The sequence below is a fragment of the Rana temporaria genome, chromosome 1 (assembly GCF_905171775.1).
Source record: "Rana temporaria chromosome 1, aRanTem1.1, whole genome shotgun sequence".
Lineage (NCBI taxonomy): Eukaryota > Metazoa > Chordata > Amphibia > Anura > Ranidae > Rana > Rana temporaria.
Window position 1 is genome coordinate 287,856,111 of NC_053489.1, and position 26,538 is coordinate 287,882,648.

At 40.9% G+C, this 26,538-nt stretch overlaps 1 protein-coding gene across 3 annotated transcripts in view; it reads right to left on the minus strand.

The window, feature by feature from the left end:
- The window catches only part of LOC120943528 (tight junction protein ZO-2-like), a 49,407-nt gene that overhangs the window by 8,911 nt on the left and 13,958 nt on the right, over positions 1-26,538 (minus strand). For 2 of the 3 annotated variants that reach the window (XM_040356897.1, XM_040356889.1), the window contains 6 exons: positions 21,925-21,981; positions 15,693-15,817; positions 12,977-13,079; positions 8,965-9,601; positions 8,760-8,863; positions 5,140-5,293 (listed from right to left, as the gene is read on the minus strand). In XM_040356897.1, coding sequence (XP_040212831.1) covers positions 5,140-5,293; positions 8,760-8,863; positions 8,965-9,601; positions 12,977-13,079; positions 15,693-15,817; positions 21,925-21,981 — 1,180 coding nt within the window. The remainder of the gene's footprint in view (positions 1-5,139; positions 5,294-8,759; positions 8,864-8,964; positions 9,602-12,976; positions 13,080-15,692; positions 15,818-21,924; positions 21,982-26,538) is intronic. The other variant, XM_040356906.1, reaches the window with a different exon arrangement.

A 26,538-nucleotide genomic window follows, 5' to 3' on the forward strand; every position in this document is an offset into this window, starting at 1 on the left:
TGAAAATCCTGGGGGGAAGACGAAAGGCCAAACGGCAGAGGAGCCCTGAATTGTAGATGCCAGACTGAGGTCCCTAGATTAATAGCCAGGCGAAGAAACCGTTGGAAGGCCTGAGCTATTGGAACATGTAGGTAGGCGTCTCTTAGATCCAGGGATGCCATGAAGCATTCTAGCTTTAACTTTGTTATGGAGTGTATTGTATCCATGCAAAAGTGTTTGTACCGTATCGATTTGTTCAGGATCTTCAGGATTCAGAATTAGACTAAAAACTTGCCTGACGGCTTTCTCACTAGGAATATATGGTGTAAATCCCCCGACCCTCCTGTTTTGGGACTTGGACAATTACTTCCTGTTGGATCAGATCCTTTAACAGGCTCATCATAGCGGAAGACTTCTCCTGATCCCTTGGTAGGGCTGCGACATAAAATCAGCTTGGAGGGCATTCTGAAAACTCCAGGTTGTACCCCTGAGCAATGATGTTTTTTTACAAAAGGCACTTTTGGCCATTTGGTTCCATTGACAAAGGAAGGCGGACAATCTTCCCCCCACTGGAGTAAGATTGTCATTTGTCTTTTGAGGTTTGGTCTGGGGGAGATCTAAATAGAACTCCTCCTCTTCCCCTGCCCCTGTAGAACCCAGCGCTTTTTGTTATGTTCTCTATTTTTATTGGGCTGCTGAACAGGACGAAAATTATTTTTAGTGGCCTGTTTCTTTTTGGCTGGGAAGTCCTTTTTATCGGCTGTTCTGTCCAAAACTTTTTCCAGATCTGGCCCAAAAAGAAAATCCCCTGCAAAAGGTAAACTGCAAATTTTAGAGGCCGTATCCCCTGTCCAAGTTTTTAGCCAGACAGCACGCCTGGCTGAATTTACCAAAGCAGAGAATCGATCTGCCATCTTGATTGATTCAGCTGATGCATCAGCCATGTACCTGACTGCCTTTAAAATCAGGGGAAATGATTCCAAAAGATCCTTTCTTGGCGTGCCCGCCTCTACATGGCTCATCCGTTTTTCCACCCAGCACTCTAGGTTCCTTGCCACCACAATGGAGGTCATACCAGGTTTAAGACTGAGTGATGTAGAATCCCATGCCTTTTTCAGCAGGGAGTCCGCTCTTTTGTCCATGGCATCCTTCAGTACCCCCATGTCTTCGAAAGCGAGGTCTTTGCGACGTGAAACCTGAGAAAAAGCCGCATCAACTCGTGGTTTCTTGTTCCAGACCTCCGACTCCTTATCCACAAAGGGGAATCTTTTCTTCAAGGTTTTAGAAAAGAAGGGGCCCCTCTCCGGATCCTTCCACTCATTTCTAACAGCGTCCAATACTATTTTATGGACTGGGAATACTTTATGTTTGGAGTTGTCCACCCCCTGGTACATTTTATCATGAAGAGATAATTGTACCTTTTGTTCCTGAATGTCCAGGGTAGTATAAATTGCTCTAAGCAGGTCGTCCACTTCGTCTAAAGAAACGTTGTAACTGGAACTCCTGCCATCCTCATCCTCTTCCTCCTCCTCTGAATCTTTGACCGAGAGAAGAGTACTTGTCCCCTCATCCCCAGAATCCATAACCTCTGACTTAGAGGTGGAAGTTTTTGGGCTAGGTGGTGGCTGCTGAGGTTTACTATGGTCTGCTGGATTCTGAACCAACATGGACCTAACTGAACTCAGTGAATTTGTGAGCTCTCGCACAGAAGAAAACAATTCCTTGTACTGCTGGCATGTCTCCTCTTCCATTAGATCCCTGATACAGGTTTTACACATAGTCTTCTGCCATGTATCTCTAAGGCCTCGTACACACGACCGGATCTATCCGCTGGGATTGATCCGCGGATCAGTTCCAGCAGACAAATCCGGTCGTGTGCACGGCCTAGCGGACATTTTTCGGCGGAGATTTCTCCAGCCGACGGATTTCCAGCGGATACAAATTTCTTAGCATGCTAAGAAATGTATTCGCTGGTATCCAGTCCAGCGGACTGATCCGGTCGTCTGTACAGACTCACCGGATCAGTCCGTCCGCTCCCCTCCCTCGCATGCGTCGTATTGATTCGACGCATGCGTGGAAGTATTTACCTTCCAGCGTCGCGCACGTCGCCGCGTCATCGTCGTGGCGACGGCGCGACACGTCACCGCGGATGTATTCCGTGCGGATTTCGATCTGATGGTGAGTACAGCCATCAGATCCAAATCCGCCAGAGGATTTATCCGCTGGGAACAGTCCAGCGGACCGTTTCCAGCGGATATCCTCTGGTGTGTACGGGGCCTAAGAGGGTTCTTGCAGGAAGGTGGTGTTTTTTTAGGTTTCAGTTTTTCCTAAAGAAACACAGAGGGGAGAGAGAGAAAAAGAAAACCAACTCCCCTATCCCTCCTTTTTTTTTAAAGCACACAATAAAAAACCACCACCAGTAAGGGAAAGCACCAGTGCAAACATACTTCACCACCAAAGTGAACTGACAGGGTCCGAGAGAAGTTACCTTTGACCCTGCAGATACAGGCTCCTTAGGGAGGGACACAAACAAAAACATAAGCCCATACGGGAAGATTAAAGGCACCACTGTACTCCTCTTACCTGGGCCTGAGCGGTGCTTGGGGCGCCCGTTTCCGCCATTGCTGCAGATCCCTCGTCCATCTTGAGCAGAGAATGCAGCGAGGACCATCAGCTTTTTAAATTTCCCGGTTCCGGCGTCATCAGCGATGGCCAGAACCGGAAGCACCGTTCTGTAGGCCTGTCCCTTGACCTCTGCGTTTCAGATGGCGTGAACCACACGCCGCCCCGCCCCCAACAGGAAGCCGCATCGCTGCGCGTGACGTCTCCCGCCCGACAGGACCCGGAACAGGAATGCGGTAAAGTAAAGCTGACCTGCAGCTGTAAGCCGCCCGGCTACCTGAGCCAAACTGCGGACCCACGGGCACCCGACGCTGCTTCCTATCAGGTCTATGCTCCTCTGAGCAAGGAGAGGCTAGGAACTCCGGAACACCCCCCGATCATCTAGAGGGAAGCTGGGATGGCCATCTGGACAGAAACAACAAAAGGTAAGCCTTCTCTCTCCAGCTTTGGAAGAGTGCAGCTCCCCTAGGTTCACAGCATGCGCTTCCACCATGGCAGAGGAAACACAATAACTGAAGCCATGGCGGAAGAGGAGGGATGTAAAAGGGCGGCATGTGTTTCCTAATTGAAGAGGCAGAGCTGCGCTCTCTCCAAGGTTGTCCTGAAAGGCGAGTTGAGAAAATTAATGTTCATAACTGTATAAAGCAGTTAGCATAAAGAGAACTCCTAACTTGTCATCTAAAATTATACACAGTACTCCCCTGTCTGGGTGTTTGGGGTGGGCCCTTTAAAATCCAGATCTTGCTCTTTCAATCTGTTCACACAGGTTTTTTTTTTTAAGCATTTTTTTTTTCTGTCTTAGTTCTGTTGGTGATATTTTGCTTCACTCCCTGTCCTTGGGATGCATCAGAAAGTGGGAATACAACAACTCTTCAAAGTGAGGTGAATTGCCCACTTGGACAGGTGTCCTTTTTGTAAGATTTACCCTCCCTCTTGTTTTAGAAGCAAAATGTTGAATTTCCTATCAATTTTCAATTTCAATCACCAGGACAAATTGAGTTAATCTGCACAGCCGGGGCACAAACAGCAATAAAAACCATGACAGATATGCCAACCTCCCCAAATATCAAAAATAAATAAGTTTCGGCTACACCACCACTTTATATATATATATATACACACACACACACACACACACACACACACACATATTTGCCAATAGTATTATTCTGATATCAAGGTAAAAATTGTATGTTTGGTTTACCGATTCGATTAAATAGACAAAGCACTCACATTGCCTCATCCGTACTTTTGGGAATAAAAAAAAAAAAAGAAGAAGGGACCCAAAGGGTAGCCCCAGGTCAAACTTTAGGGGCACAGTAAACAATGAAAATATAAAAAAAATATATATTAAAGAGACAAACACATACATGGTATACAAAAGGGACAGACAAAAAATTACTTAAAAGGATATACTGTATTTATTGGCGTATAACACTCACTTTTTTACCCTGAAAATAGAGGGTAAACTGTGCCTGCGTGTTATACGCAGGGGGCTGTGGAAAGTTTTTTTTCCTGAAACTTCCCTCTTAAGGTTAGGGTGCGTGTTATATGCCTGTGCGTGTTTTACGCCGATAAATACGGTACATAGAACTACAGAGTATATGATATGAGCCCAAGTGCATCAACCCGTTTCACTGTTAAGCTTCATCATGACACATTCGGGAACAACGGGTCTCACTATCTTGCAGGAGAGTCAGTCTTAATTTATAGTAAAAGACGTTTTGACCAATAAGAGGGAAAAACAAGGTTGGCTCACACAAAGAGCAATTCTCATGGCGAGGAGTCAGGGAACCAGATGGCTCCTTAATCCGGAATGTTCAAAAAAACGTTTGCATTCCGCTCTCCCAGGGGTTTGATACGTCAATACCACCAATTCAGTGTGAGCATTCTAATATGGCTCTAAGCTTGATATATTTCCAAGCCTGGATGCAGCTTTCTATATTTGTTTTTTGAACATTTCGGATGGAAGATTATACCAACCCTCAAATATACATTTTGCACAGGGAAATTTTCTGCTCCTTGTGGGTTTTTTGTATGCATCTCCCCCTGTTTTGAGGCTATATCACGAGGACACCTTCATTTAGGAGCCATCTGGTACCCCGACTCCTCGCCATGAGAATTGCTCTCTTTGTGTGAGCCAACCTTGTTTTTCCCTTTATTGGACAAAAGGTCTTTTACTATATATTGATCAAGACTGACTCTCCTGCAAAATAGTGAGACCCGTTGTTCATGTTCCTGCAAATCCCGAATGCATCTTGATGAAGCTTAACGGCGAAATACATTGATGCACTTGGGCTCATATCATATACTCTGTAATTCTATGTATATGGTTTTTAAGTAATTTTTGTCTGTCTCATTGTATACCATGTATGTGTTTATGTTTCATTAAAAGATTATATTTTTTATAATTTCATTGTTTACTGTGCCGTTAAAGTCCGACCTGGGGCTACCCTTTGGGTCCCCCTTTTTTTGTTCCTACGGTTTACGGATTCTTTGAAGCCGAGAGACCTTTTAACACAGTCACTGTTTTCTCACCTTCCATCTCAGAGTCACTGTCTTCGACATAAGGCAGGTTGATCAAAGTTTGCTTTTTGTCTCTCAGAACCACCAACTGAAGCTTCCCGCGCGATTTCTCGATCAAAGTCTGAGCTTCAGTTAAAGACATGTTCTCAGTCAAAATGCCATTGATCTAAAAACATAAGAAAAAATAAAAGGCTTCAAGAACGCTATAATGCAATAGAAGGGCCAAGACAGAAACATTTTTTGACTCCCAACGCCTAAGTGGGCTTTAACGTTTGGGAGGTGGAATTGCATCTCCATCATGTGACTGATGTGCAGTAAGCATAATCCCAGCACACAACCTCAGGCCACAATGATTGCATATGTGCAACAGCTGGGCGATAAAACTCACTTTCCTTGCTGATTCATATGCAATTCTACTTTAAATGTATAAATATATTTTTAAATGCCTTAAAATTTATGATTTTTTCCACAATTAGAGCACTTAAGGGGGAAGCTGCCCAATTGCTTTTATCAGAAAGGCAGAAGTCGGCTTTTGAATGGTACACACCACAGCAGCCAGGAGTGTGTACAGAGTGTGTCCACAGAAGTTTAGACTATCGATGGCCGTTACCTCGACCTGGAAGGGGGGTGTTCTATTAGGCAGTGTTCATTTTGTCGACTAAAAGATTTTAGTCTACTAAAATATGTCTAAAGCTAAAAATGTAATTTTAGTCAAAAGACAAACTGAATTGAAACTTGACATCAAAATGAACACTGGCCTGTAATGCATGTTCATACCTCAACAGCATAAACATATTTGATTTTTCACTCCAGCAGTATATAATGAGTTTGGAAATTGTAGAAAAATGCTTAAAAATATGAATTACAGTTTAACTACAGTTTAACTACACCCATTCGATTTCAGTCGACTAAAATGTCCTGGAGATTTAGTGGACTAAAAACGACAAACAATTGCAGAGGACAAAAATGGGACTAAAAATAAAATGCCATTTTAGTCCTAGGACTAAGACTAAAACTAAATCGAAATCTGCTGCCAAAATTAACACTGCTATTAGGATGGTGGGGGCTGGGTAGGTAACCCTCTCATACACTGCCACACACTTACACTTCATACTGATATATACTGATATATAGAGTCCCCCTGAAAGAGACCTGCTCCTTGTCAATAGGCATCACAGCTTGTCCACTATGGGAGAGCAGCACACTATCTGATCATGTGCAGGATTAACCCTTTTGCTGTCAGATCTGTTTTTGCACCTATGCTTAATAAAAAAAAAAAAAAAAAAAAATCAATCAACTAAAGCATTGTACACGATCTGATTTTCCAACGGGAGTTGTGCGACAGCCTGTTGGCCAAAAAGCCGACCGTTTGTATGCTCCATCGAACAATTGTCCGATTTTCCACGGACAAATGTTGGATGGCAGGCTTTAAAATCTTCCGTGAACAACGGTTTGTTGTCGGATTTTCCGAGCTTGTGTACGCAAGTCCATCGGACAAAGGTACAAACACGCATGCTCAGAAGCAATGCTCAAACACAACATTAGCAGAAGGTGCCCAACGGGTGGCGCTAAAGTGCTAGAAAAAAACACGTAGTACTTAACTACGTTTGTGTTTGTTGGCCGACAATTGTGTGCCGTTTGTATGCAAGACAAGTTTTTGGCCAACGCCCTTCGAAAAAAAAAAGTCAGAGGCTTTAGGCCTGAAGATTAAACACCCCCCAAAACATAATATATTGTCTTAAAGTAGACAAGTTCATGTAAATATTTACTGCATGGTGGCATCTTCACGCAAAGAGTTTTTTTTGTTTTTGTTTAACGTTACAGTTCTGTTACAACAGCAATATTCGTGTAACAAAACTTGGTTTACCTTAAAGACCATATATAATGATAAATCTGTATCACGTTCAAATCATTAATTCCATAAATCATAACCTATTCGATTTTTCACTCCAGGAGTATATAATGAGTTTGGAAATTGTAGAGATGCTTAAATAATGCATTACAATGTAACTAAACCCATTTGATTATCTAAAATGATTTTAGTAGACTAAATTGTACTGGAGATTTAGTCGACTAAAACACTTCCAGAACACTATAATGGGACTAAAACGCAAATGCCATTTTAGCCCTAGGACTAACACTAAAACTATAATCGAGATTTTCTGCCAAAATAAACACCGATGGCAACACAAGGTGGGAGGATCAGGGAATATAAATAAAGACTTTCCAAAGGTCATAAGCAACAGCAGATCTGAAACGCTAACCGAACCAATATCCCAGAAGTAAAAGAAAAACCTACCCTGTCAGACATGAAGCAGCATTTTCACAAGAGGTCTGCTTTGACATCCTGCATGTTTCACAACAGTTAGCTTATATGACCACAAGCCCACAAATAGTTTGTAGAGTGAAAATGGCCTATGTCAAGCTGAATTCCAGGCAAAAAGTTAATATTTAAAAGAAATTTTAGATGTAAACGGTTTCATCTGTCAAAGGTTTCAAATTATGTTCAGGCAGTCCTGCAACCCAGAAACTACTGCAAGACAGCACAGCTAAGTGCTGGACCTATCTGCGGAATATGATACATGTAAAAGAGAAGTGCGGGCTTCTGAAAAAATAAACGTTCATACTCACCTAGGTGGATGCAGCAGTACTCCAATGCTGCAGCTGTCCTTCACAGCCTCCAAGACCGAGAACCAAACGATCAAAGACCGCTGATTGCACAGTTCTAGGTCTTAAGTGACCAGAGAGCTGGTACTTGTAAGTTACCACTGTCTGCCCCTTCAGCACTCATTGGAGTACTAGACTGTGCAGGGAGCGATTGGCTCAGCCTCTCAGAGGCTCACCGAGAGGCTGAGCCAGCTGTCGGTCCAGGCATTTGGGTGGTTCCTGACATTAAAGTAGGGATCTCTCCAGAACCTGGACCGGCTCAATAGGGGGGGGGGGGTCACAAGAGTGCATAACAAAGTGCACTCCTGTGACTTACAAAAGAAGCAGGGCCCTACTTCTCCTTTAAGCAATTCAGCCTGCCGAAACCTTTGGAGTACATAATGAATAACAGCAGCAAATTGAGGCCATTCCTAATGTAAGCATGTTCACAGTATTGAAATGACAGCATTCTGAGCAGCAATATAAATAGAGCCTTGGTTAGTTCAAAATGCTGGGCAAAACTCCCCAAGTACTGCTCTTTGGGGAATTACAGGAAAATAAGATCAAGACAGATTCAAACTATACTAGTTGTAAGAGGAGAAAAAAAATGAACACATAGCTGAAATTACTTGTGTTGTATATCTGCTTGAAGTTTAAATGCATCTAAAGATGTACTAAAAGCAAAACATTTTTACAAAGTTTTGGTCTTCCTAAAACGGCATCATTACTTGTAGACCGTCTTTCCAACAAGCTTTCACAGGCTTTTTAGGATATTCCATCTCATTTAAAATGTCATGTTCATTTCATACAGCTAGTGCTTGTTTTAATATGAAATACATATTTAAATAGTTTAGTTTATTCTACATAATTTAGCTGTCATCTAAACTAATAGGATTTGTGTTTAATCAACACGTTTATAGTGACAAAACAGTGCAAGCAGAAATGAAGAATAAATACATAATAAGAAAACCAGATGTATTAACTACCTTGAGAACAATATCCCCTTCATGCAAATTCCCGTCTTTTGCTGCCAAACCAGTGCTCGTCAATCCCTTAATGTAAATCTGACTTCCAAGTCGAAGCCCATACTCTGGAATACAAAATGAAATACATAATGGCACTTGCAAATTAAATGACAGAGAAAAATGACATCAGGAAGAGGAAGAAAAAAAACAAAAAAAAAACACTTGCCTTCATTTGGCTTTTTCTTTGTTAAAAGGACACTTGTAGATGTGTCTGAAGGAGATGGGCTACGAGACTGAAGTTTATCTCGACTTCTATGCAATTCTTTTTCATATTTGCGTTCAGTAGAAGCCCTTCTGCCATAACCTCTGTCTGGGCTATGCTGTACATTTCTATCATAGTGGTCATCTCTATCCAAGGTCCTTCCACGACTGCTATCCCTTCCATAGCTTCGCGGGTCATCCAAGTCTCGGTCAAGACTCCTGCCTCGACTTCTTTCCCTTCTGTACCCATGGTCCTCATCCAGACCACGGTCTATGCTTCTGCCACGGTCGGTTCGGTAGTTCTGTTCATTATCAAGGCCTCGCTCCATACTTCTGCCACGACTATATTCTTGCCCGAGTCCATAACCAACATTAAGATCTTGGTCAACACTTTTTGCACGGGCTCCATATCCTCGTTGATCTCTTTCATAAGGACCCCTTTCCTGGTCTCTTCTATAGCCTGGGCTTGGATCTAAGCTTCTGTCACTATATGCATTGTACGCTGTTCGATTTTCAAATTCTGTATAGTCACCCATAATATCCAAAGCAGGCTCAGATTTGCTTGGAACCACCATTTGGACCCTTCGTGGTCTTCTTACTACCTGTAAACATTCCAGTAACAGGTTTAAAAATGTACTTTAACAGTAACCCCTCAAGGTTAAAACACTAAGCACAATATTTTAATGAAAAATAAGTATAAAAATGGAAATGACATCAAAAAATACATTTGATTCTGGTATTTTTTTCCACAGTCATGATAAATATGTGCATAAATCCCATAATCGGTGTGTATACAAAATGACCATGCCTTGTGACAAAATCAGGACAAAAATCAATCGGTCCGGTAAGGGGCAAAAATTCCCTCTTGGCCATGGACCCAGGTTAAAAACAGAGCCCAAGCAGTGAGAGGGGGTCTACCACCCAATCAAAACTAAGACCCAATCCTCGCCTAAGGACACAAATCTTGGATCCCACTATCTGATGTGGAATCAATGAAGAATAAGGATGACAAAAGGACTCTGGGTACACTTCTGCATAGGTCCAATTAGAATAGAAGTTGAAAAGTAACAGGAGTGGAAGTGACAGACTGATTGCGACTAATGCAATTGGAGTGCAGATAGCTAGACAAGATACATATAAGAGATATCCGACCGTAAAAAAAAAAACACACACATTGTTGGCCTTTAAATAATTATGTCTTTACCTCACTTTGTAGCTAGTCCCACTCTACTTCATGCTTTAGCCTCCACTAAACACATTTACTCTATTCTGCTGGAGCTAGACACTATGATTTTTTTAACAATCTGATGTTATCAGATCTTCTAGATTGTTAGCTCCAACGAGCAGGGCTCTCCAATTCCTCCTGCATTGAATTGTAACTGTACTGACAGCCCTCATGTTGTACAGTGATGCACAAGCTGTTGGCACTAGACAAATCATGTATAATAATAATTTGGGTGGTCTTCGACTCAAGTGCTCAATATGATCGTGTTTCCCTCAACAATGTCCTTCCTTCCATGCCTAATCTGAACAACCTTATACGAGTTTTGCTCCGCTACAGACAAGAACCAGTTGCTGTTATGTCCGACATTTACACTTTTTTTATTATTTGAGAAAAAAACAAAAAACGTCTTCAGGTACTAATAGTATTGAAAAAACGGTGAACCCATCACAATTCGTACTGGTTCTGCATTTTAATGGGTAATCCCGAGTCTAAAAAGGAAATCAGAGGCAATACTGTTACACTCAACACCCCTGTCAAAGATGAAGCAGAGTTCAAATTTCTGAATGCTTTTCGAAGTGGTCTTCTGTTATTGGAAGACTTATCCATGTTGCTCATCAATTTGCAACCAATACCAAGGACCATAAAGAGTGTCGTGGATGGCACATCTATAAAGGGCCTACCACCATCAAGAAAAATTCCCAAGAAAAAAGGGTATTTGATGTGTTCAACATCAAATACCATAGGAGATACTCACAGGAGATTGAGAACATCTCAAAAGGGACCAAACCTTTGCAAGGCTAGCCAGCTTCTACATTTTGAACAAAATGATTAAAATCACAAGTTACAGTACTTTGTGGTCAAATAAAGAAGTCCAGTCTGTTCAGTGAGAAAAAAAAAAGTCCCCTTGTAGCTCCAGGTCGCCATTACATCAATGCACTGCTGGTTCATAATTACCCCAAGCAAGCTCAGCACCTTGCCAATGTCTTCTGGAATCATTGGAAGAAGTACCTTTGCAACCTTTAAAGGTCATGGCAAACCCAACCTACAAGTAGGCATTCTAGTTCTCTTGAAATAAAAAGGATGCACACAACCATTGGCCTACTGACCTCATTACAAAGACTGCGCCAAGTAATGAGGGAAAGGTTCGAAAAGTAGAAGTCAAGATAATTAAGGAAGGAGCAGCGAGCCTCTAAGGCTTTTTCAATAAACGGGTATGTCTTTTGCCAAAAGTTTTACAGCATGTTAAAGTTTGCATTATTATTCTCTTGTTTTTCCATTTCTTTTTTTCAGGTGTTCCTGGAATGCAGTCTTTACTTGTTTGGACTCGATTCTCAATTGTTTAATATTTCAAAGCCTCGATTTTGACGGGATGCATGTTACACATGCATTGTTCGTTTGTCTTTAAATAATTTTGTCCCTACCTCACTGTACTTGGGGGAACTCTGTGTAGTTAGCCCCACCCTTCTTTTTCATGCTTTAGCCTTCATTCTCTACATGTACTGCATTCTGTGGAAGCTAGACACACAGATTGTTTTACCCATCTGGTGTTCAACTGTTATGATCTGCACACATTTTTGGACTAAAGATTTCTATGATCTGCAAGATGTCATTAGGATTGAGTCACTGTCTGCTAATTCTTCAGAGGAGAGTATTAGAATCAGCATTTGGAGATTCACTAAGCTGCTGACTATTAGATGATGCCAAGGAATGTACAAATTACATTGTGTGCATCAGAAAGGTCAGATTAATAGCCTCAGAACATAAAAAATATCAAACAAAACATACTAGAAGTTTGGAAGTCATCCTACCATAGCTACATAATAATAGCACTCTACATGCTTTGCCTAAGGCTGGAGAATGAGCAATCCTGGTTGTACAAGACCACTCATCCACAAGGTAATGGCAACTAAAGCCACTTGCACATTTTCTATTTTCAGGAGCAAGCAACCCGTATATAAACATACAGCTGGTAAAAGTCTAGCAGTGTGAGGGAGCCAAAGGCAAATAGGCCTTAGGTTCCTACCTCTTCTATGCTTTTTACCATTGTAAGGATTAAGAGGCCTGTATTATATTGTGTCAGTTGTGGTTGTCAATCCAGGAACATACCCGTTAAAGCTTATTCTTAAAAACAAGTTTTACCAGCAAGCACTACAGTAAAGCCATGCAGTAATCAAAACTTGTTTATATTGCAATAGCATTTTCTTTGTTCTAAATGTAGTCTACCAGTAGATAACTCTCCATTTTGGTTTAGGTACGAATTCCATGCATTTCACCAAACATACTAGCCAAAGACCAGAATAAAATCCCACGGATAGACAAGACCTTGTCATAGAAGCAAAGTATATGAAGGAAGTACATACTTGGAAAGGAGGGAGGGAACACTTAATTTTCCTGCTGCCTGTGCCGTTGAACTTCACACTGTTCCTGAGAATTGGTACCCTAAGGTCCACTGGGACTCAGAAGGCAGCGGAGTTTGGGGCAGCAATAAAATTAAATTATTCCATCTCTCCTTTACACTTCCCTTATACGACAAGAGAATACAACCAGTAGACTACAATCTGCCCAATTTGTTTCTGTTACTGGGAGTCTTGGCACACCGATTAGCTAGAGTCTAATTATGTCATTATCTGTAAATACACATTTTCAAAAGGTGCCGTTTAGACATTCTTTCACAATATCCTAGGGTACTAACCTTTTTTACACCATTTATAAAACAAAAATTAAATGATCAGAATATAATGGTTATATTTACCAGGACAGCTGTTTTCCCACATTTTCTTAGTTGCTGTACTGCAAACGAATGTGGCACATTCTCCAGAGGGGTCCCATTTACCATAAGAACACGGTCGTTCTCTCTGAAAGTGTCATAAAAAAAAGTTGCTCTTAGCAGAAAATTATTAAAAAAAAAAAAATCTTACATTTGGCTATTGTTTTATTCTAGTGCTATAAATAATTTTATTATCTGATAGCACGCAAGTATTTATGAGTACTACTACTTAGCAACATTGCTAAGGCATGAAAACTCTCAGCTCCAAGCTGACTCATAGGAAGATGCTTCCATCTTTTTTAATTGTATTAGGTGGGACCATGTCTTGTAATTTTTCTCTGCTAAGCAAACATATAAAATCATAACTATGGCTTATGTGTAGGTATTAAAAAATAAATATTATATTATATGACTTTTTTTTAAATGCCAAAGTTCTGTTTAGCAAATCTGAGCAATTACAAGATTATAGATCTATTTTTATTTTATATAAAAAAAACGTTTTTGCACTTGTAATATCCTTTTCTTGGAGTTCATTAATGGCCTAAGGACAAATTATTTAGGTTATGCCAAGGAGAATTTGGACACCAGCAAACAAAAAAATTGTGACCAGCTTTGTACAACCCCTCCTTCTTCCAGCATGCCTCAGTTTTGTTCATCCCAGAAATGGATTTTGTGGTGAATACAAAATATATATTTTTTTTCTTTCTTGTACACTAAGGGACACAGGATTCAATTGGTATGTCCAAAAGCAGTCCAACAGAGTTGGTCAACACAGCTGTGACGGATCTCAGATACCCCAGGTGGGCACATCCACCAGACCTGTGTCTCCTGTCCTCTGAGCCATGAATAAGCACTGAAGCCAGTGCGAAACGTCGGTATTCTCCTGTTCCTATTGCTGTGATCTGCTGTGTTCTTGCTGTTGATTTGAATAAAGACAACCTGTTTGGTTTGGAGTGCGGCTGTCCATCCCTCATCTTTTTACCAATCTTTGCCTTAGTGCATTGCCTGCACCCTTGGAGTCCTATATTTTTGAAACGACCCTACAATAGACCTACCTTGAGAGGTGATCTTCTCTCTCTCCTGTCCTCCAAACGCACCCACAGCCTGCAAATTTGCCATCACCAGCCCTTAACCCCTCAATCACGAGACAATCCACACAGGTGTTGAGGGTTAAACATGCAGAGCTTAAACTGTTTATTCAATTCCAAGACATACAGTTTTACACACAGTTAGGGACACTCCCCTTAGCCTTATCTAAGAGGGGAGGGGGGCAAGGAACAACCAATTTGTACATTGAAACAGGCTACAGATAAACCTAATGAGATTATGGTAAGCAGGCAGTCTCTCAATACACACCCCCTGCGGAGAGACGTCTCCACTCTCCAGTCCAGACCATTGTCTATGTTTCATGAACCAACACAATTAGGCAAAGCAACAGGGGGGGATGGGGGAGAAGGGCTGTAGCATTACATTACATTATCTCAATGCCAGCATGTCCCAGGTCTCCAGTCTCTTCTGGCCCATAGTCTGTCGGTAGGAGGCCAGCCCCCAGTCCCTTCCAAAACACACAGTGACAGTGGGTTCTGTCACAACAGCAAACAAAAACCCAAAGAGGCCATACAATAAACATGCTGGGACTGTAGCTCATAAGAGGAACTTATGCTCATGCTGGCTTTATAAGTAATATCCTATTACTATAAATCTAGTATAAATCACAATTGCAAATATGAGAAACAGTTGCTCGATGCCAAAAAACTACTCTCGGATATAGTAGAATGTGCCTGACAAGAAAAGGGTGGAACCAGCTATTTAAGACCAAAAGTTTCAATGATGAATTTATCAAACCGCCGAGAAATGGTTGAATGAGAAGCAGGTTCCCCCTTTATTAGGAACAACAGGAATAAGGAGAGATTCAGCCTTTCTACTAGAGACCGTGGCTTTGTAGACCGTGACCGTGACCGTGGTAGACACACATAGCGCACACTACATCAAGTCAATGAAGGGAAAGCTCCTTCCAATGTACTGGGGCTGGACAAAATATACAGTGTCCTGGTTAAGGTGAAAAGCCGAAACCACCTTGCGAGGGAAGGAGGCTCTCGATCTTGACCATCTCAAGACCAGACACTTTTACCACCTTCCTGCCCAGGCAATTTTTCAACATTTAGTGCAGTCAAAACTTTAATGATGGTTAATTCAGTCATGCAACACTACTGTATATACTATATAAGGAAAAACTATATACCAACAATTTAACAAAAAAAAAAAAAAACATAGTCTGTTAGAAAATTTTGCAAATAATTAATTGGTCATAAATTTAGACCAAAATTAATTCTGCTGTATTTCTTATTTAGTCTGTGGTACTTGAATATGAAAATGAATCAGTCCCAATACACTGACTGCCTATCTCATTACCTGAGCCCCTAAAATGCCAGGGCAGTACAAACCCCCTTTTTGAGAAATGTGTTCATACATTAGTCAGCTTACTGGAAAATAGCTGGTATTATCTAAGAATAATGAAGACAAGGAGAGTAGGAAATAATTAAATATTAAAGTAACTAATTATAAAACGTCAGCTCTAATCTAAAAGCTGATATTGTAGAATTAAAGAACTGATCAATGTTCTATAACGAAATATCTAGGCAGACATAGGTTTCCAGATCAGAAAAAAAGTTTTTTGTTTTTGAAAAAAAAAAACACTTACTGTAGGCAACCATCTGCAGGTCCTCCTAAAAGCACATCTGAAATCACAATGGAGTTGTCCCCATTATTAAAATGTGGATTGTCTCTCCCTCCAGAAACAGCAATGCCAAATCCTTTTTTTGGATCCTAGGTAACAAAGTAGAAATAATATTCATTAGCATAAGCATGATTGAGGACCAAAGAACGCTTTATAAACAAACCAATATCATTTCCATCAATTGTACATGCCACAGATGTGTCTCTGTACTGAACAAATAAATGATCACATTTTATTCTTAAATTGTATTTGAAGTGTCATGTAGGGACACTTCACTCATGTCACTTTGTGATGACATGCGGTACAATCCATTGTGCTATGTAAAAATGCTGCATTTCACCACAACATGACACCAGCACTGTGGCGTGAACAGGGCTCATAGAAAACAACTACACGCCCTAGCAGTGACCTGTGTTTATCTACTATAGAAAAAAAAAAAAAAAAGGTTACCACTTAGGCTCCATGCAGACAGAAGCTAAAAAAAAAAAAAACTATAAAAGACACAGTAGCTTTGCAGGGAGCTTTTCCACGTTTAGCATTTTTGCAATAGTGTTTTTTAGCGTTTTTCAGTGTGGCGCCAGCATTTGAGCGTTTTTTGCGTTTGAGCATTTTGCGCTTTTTATCGTTTTTTCCCCACAAAAAAACGGCACTTTGAATGCAAAATTTCAGGCGTTCAGAAAAAAGCCAATAAACGCCAAAGCTCATTAACACTAAAAAACGCCCATATGTGCATGGGCACATAGGCTAGCAGAGTTCAGTTTATAAGCTTTTTTTTTTAAAAAAAAAGCCAAAAACGCCAATAAACTGCAGTTTATCAGTTTCTGTATGCATGGAGCCTTATAGTATGAAAAAAAACATTGACAGGTATCCTTTCCAACCTCTGGGAGCCTCAGCTGCGGATAGTGACGTCACTGCTGGGACTCTCTCCTCCTCCAGCTGCTGGGCCATGCGCAGTAGGGTTTCCAGCGTGAAACCGAAAGGCTACACTGCGGGGGAACCTTACCCACAATGGCGGTGGCAGCACCCAAAAGCTGAAGGAAACATCAGCTGCTGGTGCCGACATCGCTGGACTCCAGGACAGGCAAGTCCTATTATTAAAAAACAGCTGCAGAATGTGTAGCTGCTGGTTTAAAAAAAAAATAAAAAATTGGATGGAACACCGCTTTAAGTGTTAAAAAAAAAGCTTGTTGTTTACAGAGAGCAATGGCATACAGAGAAACTGTCATTTTGCCCAGGCAGGGCAAGGAGACCACATCAGAGGGAAGACCTAATTTACCAACCAGCAAATTTAAATTAACATATATGAAATTCCATATAAGAACAGAGGCGAGAATCACCAGGGCTTGATCAAAGCCAACAGACTTGCCATACTGTTTAATTGGGAATGACCACAAAGCAATGCATGTATAAAATCAAATAAAATTATGACACATCAAATATAACCTATGATATTACAAACACAAAATGTATAGATTGCATATATACATACACACACACACACACACACACACACACACACACACACACACACACACACACACACACGTGCTCAAAAGTTTACATACCCTGGCAGAATTTACAAATTCTTGGCAGTTTTTCAGAGAATATGAACACAAAAACTTTTTCCACTCACGGTTAGTGTTTGGCTGAAGCCATTAATTATCAACCTACTGTGTTTACGCTTTTGAAATCATAAAACACAAACTACCCAAATGACCCCGATCAAAAAAATTAACATACCCCAGTGTTGTAAAGGTTTGTTTTTTTATTTTCTAAAAAGGCTCCTTTAAGCTAGTGCATAGTTGGTTCACTTACCTTTTCCTTCGATTTCCCTTCTAAATGTTATTTTTCTTTGTTTTCTTTTTCTGAATTTCTCACTTCCTGTTCCTTCTCAGTAAGCGGTTCTGGCTGACTAACCCCCAGCCAGAACAGCTCTGATGGGGGCAAGCTTACTGAGGAGAAACAGGAAGTGAGAAATTTAGACAAAGAAAAAAAAAACATTTAGATGGGAAATCGAAGGAAAAGGTAGGTGATCCAACAATGCACTAGCTTAAAGAAAGAGATAAAAAGAGAAAAACGGAGGGTGCACCGACCTAGTGTGATACTGATTGGTGGATTTTATTAAAATAGTAAAAACAAATCATAATACTCACAAAGGGAGTGTTAAAAACAGGCCTCGAGTAACAATGCAGCAAAGAACCAACACTATATTGTTTCGATCCGTGACCGTGGCTAGGGCTGACGCGTTTCAGGGGAGAACCCCTTTCCTCAGAGCTTAGTGGTCTGCAGTGCTAAGCTCTGAGGAAAGGGGTTCTCCCCTGAAATGCGTCAGCCCTAGCCACGGTCACGGATCGAAACAATATCGTGTTATGCCGATGGTGTTGGTTCTTTGCTGCATTGTTACTCAAGGCCTGTTTTTAACACTCCCTTTGTGAGTATTATGATTTGTTTTTACTATTTTAACCACTTAAGGACCAGCCCATGTACATATACGTCCACAATATGGCACGTACAGGCACATGGGCGTATGGGTACGTCCTCCCCTATTAGCGGGTGGGGGGTCCGATCGGGACCCCCCCCGCTACATGCGGAGGTCGGGTCCGCTCGGGGAGCGATCCGGGACCACGGCGCGGCTATTTGTTTATAGCCGCTCCGTCGCGATCGCTCCCCGGAGCTGAAGAACGAGGAGAGCCGTGTGTAAACACGGCTTCCCCGTCCTTCACTATGGCGGCGCATCGATCGCGTCATTCCCTTTATAGGGAAGACACGATCGATGACGTCATTCCTACAGCCACACCCCCAAACAGTTGTAAACACATACACAGTGATCCCTAACTCCTACAGCGCCGCCTGTGGTTAACTCCCAAACTGCAACTGTCATTTTCACAATAAAGAATGCAATTTAAATGCATTTTTTGCTGTGAAAATGACAATGGTCCCAAAAATGTGTCAAAATTGTCCGAAGTGTCCGCCATAATGTCGCAGTCACGAAAAAAATTGCTGATCGCCGCCATTAGTAGTAAAAAAATAAAAAAAAATAAAAATGCAATAAAACTATCCCCTATTTTGTAAACACTATAAATTTTGCGCAAACCAATCGATAAACGCTTATTGCGATTTTTTTTACTAAAAATAGGTAGAAGAATACGTATCGGCCTAAACTGAGGAAAAAAAATGTTTTTATATATGTTTTTGGGGGATATTTATTACAGCAAAAAGTAAAAAATATTGCTTTTTTTTCAAAATTGTTGCTCTATTTTTGTTTATAGCGCAAAAACTAAAAACCGCAGATGTGATCAAATACCACCAAAAGAAAGCTCTATTTGTGGGGAAAAAAGGACGCCAATTTTGTTTGGGAGCCACGTCGCACGACCGCGCAATTGTCTGTTAAAGCGACGCAGTCCCGAACTGTAAAAACCCCTTGGGTCTTTAGGCTGCATATTGGTCCGGGGCTTAAGTGGTTAATAAAATCCACCAATCAGTATCACACTAGGTCGGTGCGCCCTCCGTTTTTCTCTTTTTATCTCTTTTAGTTTTATGAATTCCAACGATTCAGAGGAGGGCTGCAAGACTTTGGAAGATACTTTTCAATTGAGTTGCAATTGAGTTTCACCTTTTCTTCAAACACTTTTCCAAAAAATACCGGAGCGCAGGAGATTTGTCTTTGTTCTAGCTTAAAGAAACCCATTTAGCAAAAAAAAAAAACCTTTACAACCCCTTTAATACTGTGTATTGCCCCCTTTAACGTCAATGACAGCTTGAAGTCTTTTGTGGTATTTGTGGATAAGACTCTTTATCTTCTTAGATAATAATCTGTCCATTCCTCTTGGCAAAAAGCCTCCAGTTCCTGTAAATTCTTGGGCAGTCTTGCGTGAACTGCGCTTTTGAGATCTCTTCAGAGCGGCTCAATGATATTGAGGACAGGAGACTGAGATAGCAACTCCAGAACCTTCACTTTATTCTGTTGTAGCCAATGACAGGTTGACGTGGCCTTGTGTTTTGGATCATTATCATGTTGGAATGTCCAAGTACATCCCATGCGCAGATTCCTTGCTGATGAATGCAAATGTTCCTTTATTATTTTTTTGATAACATACTGCATTCATCTTGCCATCAATTTCAACCAAACTTCCTGTGCCTTTGTAGCTCACACATCCTCAAAACATCAGCGATCCACCTCCGTGTTTCACAGTAGGAATGGTGTACCTTTCATCATAGGCCTTGTTAACTCCTCTCCAAATGTTGTGGTTGTGACCAAAAGGCTCAGTTTTGGTCTCATCACTCCAAATGACGGAAGGTTTGAGGCTTGTCTCTGTCCGGTTTAGTGTATTGTAAGCGGGATACTTTGTGGCATTTGCGTAGTAATGGCTTTCTTCTGGCGACTCGACCATGCAGTCCATAGTTCTGTTTTTAGAGTCCTGTATTTCACCTGAAGTTATTTGTGGGTTTTCTTTGCATCCCGAACAATTTTCCTGGCAGTTGTGTCTAAAACATTAGTTGGTCTACCTGACCGTGGTTTGGTTTCAACAGAACCTCTAATTTTCCACTTCTTGATTAGTTTTAACACTGCCGATTGGCATTCTCAATTCCCTGGATATCTTTTCATATCCCTTTCCTGTTTTATACAGTTCAACTACCCTTTCCCGCAGATCCTTTGACCAATTCTTTTGCTTTCCCCATGAGTCAGAATCCAGAAATGTCAGTGCAACACTGGATGAAAGATGCAAGGGTCTGTCAGGAGTCCAGAAACTCATTGACCTTGTATATACATACACACACACACACACCAATTACAAGCAAACAGATCACAGGTGAGGATTGTTACCTTTAATAGTCATTCAAACCCTTTTGTTTCAACTGGTGTGCATGTTATTAAGCCCATGTCACCAGGGTATGTAAACTTTTGATCAGTGTTATTTGGGTAGTTTGTGTTGTCATTACGATTTAAAAAAAAAAAAAAAAAAAGCGTAAAAAATTTGATTGGTAATAAATGGCTTCAGCCAAACACTAACCATGAGTGAAAGATTTTTTTTGGGTTATTAATATTCTCAGAAAAATGGCCAAGAAATCAAATTCTGCCAGGGTATGTAACATTTGAGAACACACACACATATATATATATATATATACATATATATATATATATATATATATATATATATATATACATACACACACACACACACACACACACACACACACACACACACACATATACATACACATACACACACACACACACACACATTAACCTCACTGCTACAGATGTATGCCATGCATTGGCACCAGGGCATGTACAATGACTTGTGGGTGCTAGAGATAGCTGGCAGTCAGAATATAAAATTTCTTGTGGAAGGGATTCTGGCAGTTGTAAGACTGCCCAATCACTTCCAAGTGCCTGGCAGTGAAGGGGTAAAGTGGAACTAAACTGTATCTGAGCACAAAAAAAATAAAAAATAAATTAATTAATATTTCCTTTTTAAAGCAAACTCACCCATTTGTCCATGTCATAGTATTGGGAGTTGGAGCTTACTTACACCGTCACATTATGTCTACCGAGGGCCACACCTAAAGTGTAACTTAACTGTATCTGAGCACATGGTAAATATGCCATTGCAATTATTTTTTATATTTAAAGAAAACTCTCCCATCCATGTCTCCTTGGTTTATTTGGTTGCAAAATCACTTAAACATTCCTCTTGCATTTCTAGCCATGGTCATATTGAGTAAGGGCAGCTGCTTCATATAGCATTTTCTTCCTGGAAACCACCTGCCCTTAGCTCAGGCATGCAGACAGAAGCTTGTGCTTAGCTAAGAAAGCCCCTCCTCCCGATAAAAAAACAAAAACAAAAAAAACATGGACGCTCCTAGGATGTAGGACATCAATTTGGCCGAAGCCAGAAACCAGGAAGCAACTATTAACCAATGCTAGCAGAAGTATTAAAAATAATGTTGATTAAGAGTTTAAGAGCATTGTTAAATTTGCTCAGGAGCTAGCAGGAAATGTGTTCAGCAGTCATTTTGTAGTAAGCACCTTGAAAACACTTACAGTATTATGCGCCGATTAATGAGCATGTGTTTGTGAAGGTCTCTATCCTATTCAACTAAATAAAAAGCTGAAGGTCAACATATCACTACAATAGCGCTATTAAAATCGAATAGAAAACGATAGCACACAAAAAGTAGAGAGTTTTACCTTGTGTAATGTCACCGTGTACTGTTCCCATACTGTGTCCTCCAGTCCAAATCCCTGCTAAAAGAAAAAAGAAAACCATGAAAATCAGAGAGGTCATAGTACCCTGTCCCTTAGCACTGTAATGCTATTTCCCTGTGAAAATGTTCCCGTTTATATTTATACTGTGTTCTTTGCCCTCAAAAGTTGATTGGAGTCCTAATCATGCAGTTTCTATGGAATATTTGTTTGAGGAGAAACATGCGGAGACAGAGACTTGGAAAGAAAACATTTATATTCAAGCTGTTTTTTAGGATGTCATGTGATGTTCTCATATTTACTGGAATTAACAAGTGGGCTGCGTGCCTTCTGCTGCATTCCTTCAAATTCCAGTATGTGCACTTACACCACTCACTTAACCTGACACCACAAAGCTTGGATCACTGGACAGACTAGATCAACTCATAGTTGGGATGAAGTTTTGTCGCTTTTTATCCTAGGTTCCACACTGCTGCGGGATCGAAATCGTGCAAGTTCCATTTCATACCTGCAGCCTATTGGTGCCTATCAGTGCAGCCTATGAGCACACATCAGTGAAAGAGAAAAATAACTTATTTGCAAAATCCTTTTTTTATATACTTCGGTCTTTTTTCGCTTGGCATGAGCAATTCTTATTGCTCGACCCCTGGGACTGGGCACTGGATTTAAAAAAATGGCTCCTAACTTTTTCAGCTGGCTCCTAGATTCTAAGCAAATCTGTCAAGCCCTGCCTTACAAGGGAATGCATACCTCTTTCTAAAAAGAGCAAATCAGATTCGTCACACCACCTTAGAAAATCAGCCAGACTACTTCAGCACACCTATACATAAAGCACAGTTTCATCCAGGGCTGTGGAGTCGGAGTCGAGGAGTCGGAGTCGGGGGAAATTTTGGGTACCTGGAGTCGGAGTCGGCAAACAATGCACCGACTCCGACTCCTACTAAATTTAGATTGGAATTAAACAAAAAATTCCAACAGGAGTTTTATAAAGCACTAAAAGAAGTTGAAAAGTATGATCGCTCATCAAAACTTACTGTTGAAGAAGCCATCCTTGTTTATCCAGAGATCGTTAGTGATGTGGCCAGAATAGTTACTGCAATGCCACCCACCCAAGTCAGTGTCGAAAGATTATTTTCAGCCCTAAAAATAATAAAGTCTGACTTAAGAGCCTCTATGAAAGAGGATCTGGCAGAGGCAATTCTCTTCCTTAGAACTCTACATTGAATTGATTTGCATTTGCTAAGCCCAGAACTACATTTCAAGATTAATATAAATCATTTCTAGGTTTTACAGATTTTGTTTTTGGTTCATTATAGATAAGCTTTGTTTTTGTTCTAAAACAACCAAATAATGTGGTTTGTATTTTTGAACTGGTAACGATCCTGTTCCTGATGTTTATGCCTGCTGCTACTATCCAGCCACTTGATTGATTAATATATATTTTTTTATAAAACTTTGTTTTCATTGTATTTGTCTTTTGCTTAAACTGTGCAATACAGTAGACTGTTGGCTTCCCAGCCAGTAGTCCTGTGGTAGGCAGGGCCATCTTTTCCATTGGGCACGCTGGGCAGTTGCCCGGGGGCCCCGCTTGCCTGGGGGGCCCCACCGGCTGCCCAGCAACCCCAGTAAAAAATTATGGAGAGTGACGGGTTAGAACTGCCCATGCCCAGTTCGTGGAAATCACAGAGAAGATCCGGTCCTCCACGAGTGCGGGGGGTTGCTGATGTAAGGGGGGAGTGAATGCAAAAATGTAAGGGGGCACTGATATAAAGGTTCCCCCTCCTATATTAGTGACCCCCCTTACCTTAGTGTATTTAATCTAAGGAAGGTGGTCTCTGGTCACCAGAGTACCCCCCACATCAGAGTCTGCAGGATTCCCCCTTACAATGCAAGGGGGAACTCAGTCTGCGGACCCTGATGTAAGTGGGAAAGAGAAAGCAGTGGACTCTGATATAAGGTTGTCTCTGGTCACCATAGCCCCCCTCCACATCAGAGTTCCCCCCTTAGATCATGATCTGCAGTGTTCCCCTTTACATAAGAGTTCCCTTTCACTGTAAGGGGGAATCCTGCAGACTCTGATGTAAGAGGAAACTCTGTGCTGGCTGGGTTATAGTAACCTGACCTTCATGTCAATGAAGACATTTTTTATTTTTTTACTTTTGTTTAACTTAAACACATTTCTAATAGCACTAGCTATATGTTTATAGTTTAAATACTGACATTTGCATTGTTGGGCACTGAAAACTGTAATTTTAGGTACTTTTTTTGCAGTGGCAGTAAAAAATGTGGTTCTGCCAGTAAATTTTATGATTTTTGTCAGTAAATTCTCGTGCGTGATTGTGTAGACAGAGCCCCAGTGCACTGTATTGCCCGGGGGCCTATAATGCTCTTAAGATGACACTGGTGGTAGGTTGCGTTTCTTTCCCTCAAGGAATGTATAAAATACATTCGCATATTAATACAGAGGAGTCGGAGTCGAGGAGTCGGAGTCGGAAGTACATAAAACTGAGGAGTCAGAGTCAGAACATTTATCTACCGACTCCACAGCCCTGGTTTCATCTGCCACCCATTCAAATGTAACAATAGATATACAGCAGAAATATCCATTTCATATAGAATGAAAATATTTATATTAGTGGGCATCAACTTGTTATGTATAGGAAACTTCAAGTGCAGCCAGTGACAACCCCAAAGCATTATACAATAATAATCAGTTAATGTATTGCTACATGAAACTGTCAGACAGTGGGCAAGCTACAGGAGCTGGTCAGTGTGCAGGCATGCTTCAGAAGATGGTCAGAGACTGCGAGCATGCCACAGGAAATGTCAGAGCCGGCTGGCATCCTACAGTAGATGGTCAGAGGCTAAAAGTACAAGTCCATGATCAAAGTCTGCATATATGCTGCAGGAGACAGTCTCAGACAAGAAACTTTGCAAGATACTTCTAGAAAATCACTGATATTATAGTCCCTTACTTAAAATAGGATTTCACCCAAAACCTAACCAACTCTAAATATACTTGCAGCCTCATTCTAAAAATAATCTATCTAGCTCTGTAAAGAAGAAATCGCTATACATACCTTTTCTGAAGCTGACCCAGTCTCCAGAGGTGGATGCCGTGTGCAGGAGAGAACAATAACTGCTGGAAAATGCCTTGAAAATTACGTCACCCATAGTGTTACTTTGGGGCTTTCATTGTCAGCTGCCTCTCCTGATCACTCCTACACAGTAAAAAAAGGCCGCTGACAGCTCAGCGCAGGATGGGACTGGACCGGAATGGCTGCAGAAGAATAGGCAAGTATAGCGATTTTTTCTTTACAGAGCTAGATAGATTTGTTTTAGAATGTGGCTGCCAGTAGGTTTAGAGTTAGTTGGGTGTTGGCTGAACTACTAAATGAATGTCAACATATATTCTGCTCAGCAAAATCCAATACACAAGGCATAATAAATTACATGCATATAACAAAGTAATAAAGTATGAAAGAAATAAGCAAAATCAAAGCATAATACTAGCAGAAGACACTCAAATAATTGGTTAATTTGGTTAAGAGCAAAACCTTTACCGTACATAGAAATCCCACTTTTTTAAACTAATCCTAAAACTTCTTGCAAAAACAAGTATAAAAAAAAAAAAAAAAAAGGAAAAAAGATGATAAATGGGAGCACTGACTTGCCAAAATTAAATGCTATTAAATGTCTTAGATAATGAAACATGAAAATTAATTCCCAAATTCCTGGGATGCATGCCCTCCTACTCAGTGCAACTCCCAGGCCTTATGTTTTTAAAGGAAGCAGCTGGGACGGCAGAAATAACACTCAGGTGTATACGTTGCACTTTTCAGGAGACAGTTTAATTAAAACTTTGTACACTGGAGAGAAAAAAACAAAACAAAAAAAGGATGACCCTTTGCCATTTTGAACTGCCAAAAGTTAACTGCCTACCCATATTTAAATTACTCAAGTCACTGAGCACCCACGCTTACTAAAATGTTATATATATATATATATTTTTTTTTTTTTACTTTTGTAACAGTTTCAAAAATATTAAATTTTCTTTGAACCAGTTAAAAGCATCAGTCTACTATATATGTAAGCTTGTCTAGTTTATGACTTGAATTCCTTTCTTGTATCAATCACAGACTTCATTAGCAAGATATTCCCAATTTGTCTACTTCACTATATCCGGGGGTCTCCAGACATTCTAAACAAAGGGCAGGTTTATTGTCCTTCAGATTCTGAGGGCTGGACTTTGGGCAGCCGGGGGTGGAAATTTTCCTGGCATCAGTGGGACTAAACATCTGGTATTAGGGGGAGGAATAGTGGCCCGTCATTGGTATCACAGGGAGGAATAGTGCCCCATTAGTGGTTGTCAGTGGGAGAAATGGTGCTCCACTGTCTATGTCAGAAGGCAAAATAGTGTCTCGTATCAGTGGGAAGGATAGTGCCCCAAGGGCTGGATAAAGGCAAGCAAAAGGCCGCAGTTTGGAGACCACTGCTGTAGTCTTAGGGCCAATTCACAACAGTCGCTGCATCACAACGCAGTGGCTGGTGTGCGACGCAGTCTGGCCGGATCACAGCAGTGCTAATGCGCCAATCTCG